Source organism: Ursus arctos, unplaced genomic scaffold (assembly GCF_023065955.2).
Source record: "Ursus arctos isolate Adak ecotype North America unplaced genomic scaffold, UrsArc2.0 scaffold_5, whole genome shotgun sequence".
Taxonomy (NCBI): domain Eukaryota; kingdom Metazoa; phylum Chordata; class Mammalia; order Carnivora; family Ursidae; genus Ursus; species Ursus arctos.
The window spans coordinates 3,338,374-3,346,090 of record NW_026623067.1 but is presented as its reverse complement, the minus strand read 5'-3'; the positions used below and the strand labels follow the sequence as shown (position 1 = coordinate 3,346,090).

At 40.6% G+C, this 7,717-nt stretch overlaps 1 protein-coding gene across 1 annotated transcript; it reads left to right on the top strand.

Annotated features, from left to right (window-relative positions):
• Positions 1 to 957, top strand: LOC125282928 (olfactory receptor 2B11). Its single transcript, XM_048220757.1, has one exon. It carries the CDS (start codon positions 1 to 3, stop codon positions 955 to 957), a length of 957 nt encoding a protein of 318 aa, XP_048076714.1.
• Positions 958 to 7,717: the final 6,760 nt, after the last annotated feature.

The following is a 7,717-nucleotide window of genomic DNA, read 5'->3' as shown; positions in this document are numbered from 1 at the left end:
ATGAGAGGTGACAACCAGAGCTTCTTGGGGGATCCCCCTAAGGACTTCATCCTTCTAGGTGTTTCTGACAGGCCATGGCTGGAACTCCCCCTCTTTGTGGTCCTCCTGGTGTCCTACATTCTGGCCATGTTGGGGAACATTGCTATCATCCTGGTGTCCCGGCTGGATCCCCAGCTCCACAGCCCCATGTACATCTTTCTTGGCCACCTCTCCTTCCTGGACCTCTGCTACACCACCACCACAGTCCCACAGATGCTGGTCAACATGGGAAGCTCCAGGAAGACCATCAGCTATGGTGGCTGTACGGTGCAGTATGCCATTTTCCACTGGCTGGGTTGCACTGAGTGCATTGTCTTGGCCGCCATGGCCCTGGACCGCTATGTGGCCATCTGCGAACCCCTCCGGTATGCCGTTATCATGCACCGCCCTCTCTGCCAGCAGCTCGTGGCTGTGGCCTGGCTCAGTGGCTTTGGAAACTCCCTTGTTCAGGTGGTGCTAACAGTGCAGTTGCCTTTCTGTGGGCGGCAGGTGCTGAACAACTTCTTCTGTGAGGTGCCAGCCATGATCAAGCTGTCGTGTGTGGATACCGCCATGAATGATGCCACGCTGGCTGTGCTGGTGGCCTTCTTTGTGCTGGTGCCCCTAGCTCTCATCCTTCTCTCCTACGGCTTCATCACCCGCGCAGTGCTCAGGATCCAGTCCTCCAGGGGAAGGCGCAAAGCCTTTGGGACATGTTCCTCCCACCTGGTGGTGGTCTCCCTCTTCTACCTGCCTGCCATCTACATGTACCTGCAGCCCCCTTCCAGCTACTCCCAAGAGCAGGGCAAGTTTATCTCCCTCTTCTATTCCATAATCACCCCCACCCTCAACCCCTTCATCTATACCCTGAGGAATAAGGATGTGCAAGGAGCTCTGAGGAGACTCTTGTCAAGGACATGGAGGTTCTGCAGGGGATGAGGCTCTGAGATATGACAGTCTCCATCGGTGACGGAAGCCGGGCCAAGCATGTTGTGTGCTGAAGGAGTTGACACCCAAACAGCACAGGTGTTTTGAGAGATTCGAGAGCCCCCCAAGTGCCCGTCCCAACATTTCACCTTCTGTGTGGTCATGGTGCCTAAAACCCCACCTCTCCCAATAGCCTTTGTTCTCAGAGGCCATATGTTTTTAGGAGTCCTTTAAACGGAATTGGTGTTCAATAAGTATTTGTGAAGTTATTTCATGTCTTGTTTCCTAATTCTTGCCCCTTTTCATCTTCCTATTTTTTTCTTTTTTTTTTCCCATTCATCTCTTTCCAATCTTCCCTCTTTCATTTTCATTACTCCTAAGGATACATAATGTGAAATGGAATCATCATCTGATATTACTTATAATAAATTTGTGTTTGTCTCCATATATTTATATTTTTTGTTTATATTTTTTGTTTAAATTCAATTAATTAACATATAATGTATTATTGGTTTCTGAGATAGAGGTCAGTGATTCATCAGTCTTATATAATACCCAGTACTCATTACATAATGTGCCCTCCTTAATACCCATCATCCAGTTACTCCCATCCCACACTTCCCTCCCCTCCATCAACCCTCAGTTTGTTTCCTATGATTAAAATTTTCTTACAGTTTGTCTCCCTCTCTGATTTTGTCTTGTTTTATTTTTTCCTCTTTTCCCCTATGATATTCTGTTTTGATTCTTAAATTCTGCATGAGTAAGATCATATGATAATTGTCTTTCTCTGATTGACTTATTTCACTTAGCATAATATCCTCTAGTTCCATCCATGTTGTTGCAAATGATAAGATTTCATTTTTTGATGGCTGAGTAATATTCCATTGTATAGAGACCACATCTTCCATCATCTTTATCCATTCATCTGTCAATGGACATCTGGACTCTTTCCACAGTTTGGCTATTGTGGACATTGCTGTTATAAATATTGGGGTGCATGTGCCCCTTCAGATCATTACATTTGTATCTTTGGGGTAAATACCTATTAGTGGAATTGCTGGGTCATAGGGTAGCTCTATTTCTAATGTCTTGAGGAACCTCTACACTGTTTTCCAGAGTGGCTGTACCAACTTGCGTTCCCACCAACAGTGTCAGAGGGTTCCACATTCTCTGCATCCTCTCCAATATCTGTTGTTTCTTGAGTGGTTAATTTTAGCCATTCTGACCAGGGTGAGGTTGTCTCCATATATTTAAATTCCATAAATTTTTTGTAACTTTTTTAAAAATTCCAAAAATGGAGGGGATTATTTTCTTCTTACTGTGACTTTAGATGATGCTTTTTTCCCCTAAAGTTTGAGTTTTCTTCTCAATAGGAAATTTCCCCTCCATTGGCTAGAAATAAGCATATTTACTATGGATGCATAAGAGTCTATATTAGATTTATGGGTACAAACCACAGTAGCGTAATATCTTTAAAAAAGAATACTCTAGTTGAGAATACAAGATATAAATACAATCAAACTTAAGGACACTAAAAGTTTAAATGACAAGTTCATCATAACAGCCAACATTCGTGAACCCTTCCAAGATGCAGGTGATAGATTAAGTGTATTTATGTATGCTATTGTGTTTAAAATAACCCCATGATGTAAACACTTTTATATTTTCCCATTGTCCTATAAGAATTTGATTACTGGAGAGGTAACTTGGCCATGGTCGCTCTAGTACCTGAGGGACCTGAGACCAGCACTAGTGTCCATACTGACTGCCTCCTTTAGTAAAACAGAGCCATGACACTAGAACTCTGTATTTGCATTTTTGTCACGTTTCATATTTATTTATGTTTAATTTATTCATTTTTATCCTGCTGCCATACATATCCCAGATACTAACATGACCTAGCAGAGAAAATCAGTACAATAATAACAACAACAAAAATGTATGACAGTTAGGATAAAAGGAAAATTGAAGAAGTCTTCCTGACTGTAAAGGCAAAAAGAAAATATAAATCGCAAAGCTAGAAAGAACCATGACTATTCCCATTTCCATGACCGCAGAGAAATTTTCCCTGGGCTGCTCTCCCCGGGTAATAGCTAAAAGCCTTTTAGAACTACCTTAGTGATGTACGTAATAATCTATAAGAGCTTTCTCCTCTGACTTTTCCTAATGGCACAGGTCCAGGACATGATTCAATGAGAACAACGTGGCATGGATGCAAAGAAGTCAGCCCATAGATACAGCTACGTACTGATCCGACCTACTTTTAGAACATGTTTGAGAGGACTGAGGACTGTATTTCTCAAAACAGATGTGATAGATTAAAGATGATCTCAAAGGATTCTGTTAGAATGAGGTAAAAGTGATATTTTAGACCTTCCAAGCAAGACCATAGGAAATCTGGCAGCGTGCAGCTAATACAGTTTGTCTGAGTCTGTAAGTCACCAGGTGAAAAGGCTAACTGCCCTAAAGTAGCCATGCTGGGGAGACTGTGGGCGGATGTTGTCACCTGCTATCCTACCTCCACCAGGCTTCCAGCCAATTCTGCCACACCAGAGTGGGGCTCTCCCAGCCCCTCCTGCCCACTGGTACAATACCACCCAGTGAGCTCAGGAGACACAGCACAGAGCAGAAGAACCTCCCAGCAGAGCCCTGCCCAAATTCCCAACCTACAAAATGGTGAGGTGTAATAAAATGGTTGTTATCCCAAGCCACTAAGTTTGGGGATGGTATTTCAGGCAGCTGGCACACTGGGGACCCCTAGAATACTCTACATACAAGTTACATAAAATCACAAGGTAAACACGACGATCTTTCCAGAAGCATCAATATTACTCAACTCCTGAGAAGACATTTAAATAATTGCACTGATTATTAAATGAAAGTATGCTTCCATTATAATAAACAGAATAGATAGAAAAATGTAGATAAATGTTTATCATAAAACCCAAGATGTCAAATACTTTGCATGCTTTGGTGCAGTGCTCTGTATTACGGTGAGGTTCCTGAAATTCACTTTTCTCGGTACTTTGTGGACAAGTGTGAGAAACACTCATGAAGAAAACAGGATAGGGTGTGTTTTCAGGTTTTCAGGTACTTTTCCAAAAGTATCACTTTGCCAGGAAAGCTTTGGAAATCTATTGGTCTGTACTGTGACTATAGTAAGACTCTTTTTTTTTGAGGGGGTGGGTCAAATTAATTTTATTATGCTCCATGACGAATTGCCACCAGTGCAACATCCTATCGCTATATGTTTCCAAAAAAAATTCACACACTAAACAAAATTTCAGTTGATAAATGGAAATGAATAATTGAAAAGTCTTTATGAACCTCACACACACAACATGTGGCTAGCTGAAATTGTCTATCACATAGCATTTAGATATATTAAGGCTCCTGCTAGTTTGTCAAATGCAAAGGCTACCGGACAATCATTTAGCTGCAGTACCTACGGGAGGCTTTCAGACAGACAATGCACAGGTGCAGTGTTGCCCAGAGGGCAAGCTGGTGGAGGGCTGAAACATGCCACCTTCACACCCACAGTGGTTTCAGTCTTCACACCTGGACAGAACGCCACAGCTGCTGCGTTTCCACCCATAGTAACTTACACTTTGTACAACAACAATAACAGAAAGCATTTTGTATTCTTTAAGAAGAACAATTACCTTTGGTAAATTTTACACCCATCTTAACATGTTTAAAATTGTGTTTCCAACTCAAAGAATTAATATCCTTTACCCAGAGCAGCTCCTGATAAATATTAATCACACCAAAGTTAACCAGAAAGCCCTGAATTCCTTGCCCAAAAGTTAAGAGACATCTAAAATTGGCATTACTTTAAAGACATTTCTGGGGTATTTATTTTATTATTTTTTATTTTTAATGATATTTTTTTATGTTATGTTTGTCACCATACAGTATATCCTTAGTTTTTGATGTAGTGTTCCATAATTCATTATTTGTGTATAACACCCAGTGCACTATGCAATACGTGCCCTCCTTAATACCCATCACCAGCCTATCCCATTCCCCCATCCCCTCCCCTCTGAAGCCCTCAGTTTGTTTCCCAGAGTCCACAGTCTCTCATGGTTCATTCCCCCTTCCCTTTACCCCCCTTCATTCTTCCCTTCCTTCTCCTACCGATCTTCCTACTATTTCTTATGTTCCATAAATGAGTGAAACCATATGATAATTGTCTTTCTCTGCTTGACTTATTTCACTTAGCATAATCTCCTACAGTCCCGTCCATGTTGCTGCAAATATTGGGTAATCGTTCTTTCTGATGGCTGAGTAATATGCCATTGTATATATGGACCACATCTTCTTTATCTATTCTTCTGTTGAAGGGCATCTTGGCTCCTTCCACCATTTAGCTATTGTGGACAATGCTGCTGTGAACATTGGGGTGCATATGGCCCTTCTCTTCACTACGTCTGTATATTTGGGGTAAATACCCAGTAGTGCAATTGCTGGATCATACGGTAGCTCTATTTTTAACTTTTTAAGGAACCTCCACACTGTTTTCCAAAGTGGCTGTACCAACTTGCATTCCCACCAACAGTGTAAGAGGGATCTCCTTTCTCCACATCCTCTCCAACATTTATTGTCCATTTCTTGCCTTGTCAGTTTTTGCCATTCTAACTGGCATAAGGTGGTATCTCAGTGTGGTTTTGATTTGAATTTCCCTGATGGCTAATGATTTTGAACATTTTTTCATGTGTCTGTTAGCCATTTGTATGTCTTCATTGGAAAAGTGTCTGTTCATATCTTCTGCCCATTTTTTGATTTGTTTATTTGTTTCTCGCGTATTGAGTTTGAGAAGTTCTTTGTAGATCTTGGATACCAGTCCTTTATCTGTAGTGTCATTTGCAAATATATTCTCCCATTCCGTGGGCTGCCTGTTAGTTTTTTTTTACTGTTTCCTTGGCTGTGCAGAAGGTTTTTATCTTGATGAAGTCCCACAAGTTCATTTTTTCTTCTGTTTCCCTTGTCTTTGGAGATGTGTCATGAAAAAAGTTGCTGTGGCCGATGTCAAAGAGATTGCAACCTATGTTCTCCTCTAGGATTTTGATGGATTCCTGTCTCACATCAAGGTCTTTCTTCCATTAGGAGTATTTCTGGAGTATTTAAAATGTTTTTTAAATAATGTCAAAAAGAAAAAAATGGAAAATGTTTAATATTGCTTAAAATAATTACAATGTTCTATTTATCATTTGCACAAATTCCTAATTGTATTGGTTAGTAGTTGTCCAGCCTCACCCACACCAGACTCAGTGTCACTGAGCTCAAGACACAAAAAAAAAAAAAAAAAAAAAAATGAGAGTAAGCAGAAAAAGGTTTCCAGCAGCAGAGGGCACCATTTTAGCAAGGCACAAAAGCTAGAATCTTTCCAATGTGTTTAAATTACTCCTGAAAGAAAGGTAGCATTCTTTGAATAACTTAACTGTTTCGCTGAACCAGTTACTGCTTTCAGCTACAAAACCTTTTAAATCGTTTCTTGTGAAAACTAGATGCATGTGGTAACTGGTTAAAACTCAAGCCAAGATCTTTAATAGTCATTTATTGGACGCTGTAGTCAAAATGGCCTGGCATCCACCTTCTCAAGATGTCCGACCTGAGTAGACAGCTCCTCAATTCAACAAAAAGAAAGCTGAGAACTTCCTCCAGAAAACTTGATAATAATACTCTAAAAATTTCACGGACACCCACAGAGGGTCAGCCTTCGGTTAATAAACGTTTCTCACATCCTACATACAGGGTTTGTAGAAGATTTGGGTAGCTGATTACCCAGATTGTCTTGCTATAGAGTCATTAGTCACTGGGAGATGTATGGAAAAGAGAATGACATTTACTCCAGGCTTTCTTGGCACCTCTTCTAACAATTACTTAGCAGAGACATCGGTCTGATTATACCACTCCCAGTTCATGATAAAAAACATAATCAAGTGTACCAATTTTTCTTGAAGATTTACTACTATCCTACATGTTTCCCTCATTAACAAGCATCATATTTTTTAAGATTTATTTATTTATTCCAAAAAGAGAGAGAGAATGGAGGGAGGGGCAGAGGGAGACAGAGAGAAAATCCAAAGAAGACTGTGTGCTGAGCACAGAGCCTGACGTGGGGATCGATCCCACAACCCTGAGATCATAACCTCAGCCGAAACCGAGAGGCAGACCCTTAACCAACGGAGCCACCCAGGTGCCCCAATCATCAGATGTTTTTAAAAATAATATGACCAGTTAAGTACACAAATTTGACCATATCTTCTTTTCTTCTATTTATCTTTCATTGAAGTACGATTAACATAGTGTTATGTTAGCTTCAGATGTACAATATAGTGATTCAACAATTCTATACATTTCTCAGTGCCCATCATGGCACGTGTACTCTCACTCCCTTTCGTCTTCTTCACCCATCCCCCCCACCACCCTTCCCTCTGGTAACCATCAGTTTGGTCTCTATAATTAAGAATCTGCTTCTTGGTTTGTGTCTCTCTCTCTTTTTTCTCCCTTTGATCATTTGTTTTGTTTCTTAAATTCCACAGATGAGTGGATCAAATGGTAATTGTCTTTCTCTGACTGATTTCACTTAGCATAATACCCTCTGGGCCCATTGTTGTTGTTATGAATTATCTCATTCTTTTTCACGGCTGATATTAATTTAATAAGATATGTGCAACCCTATGTTTATTGCAGCTTTATTTACAACAGCCAAGACACAAAAGCAACCCAGGTGTCCATCCATAGATGAATGGACAAAGAAGATGTGATA

Bases quoted from the DNA above. Each gene is read 5' to 3' on its own strand.
- LOC125282928 (XM_048220757.1), top strand. From the start codon at position 1: ATGAGAGGTGACAACCAGAGCTTCTTGGGGGATCCCCCTAAGGACTTC.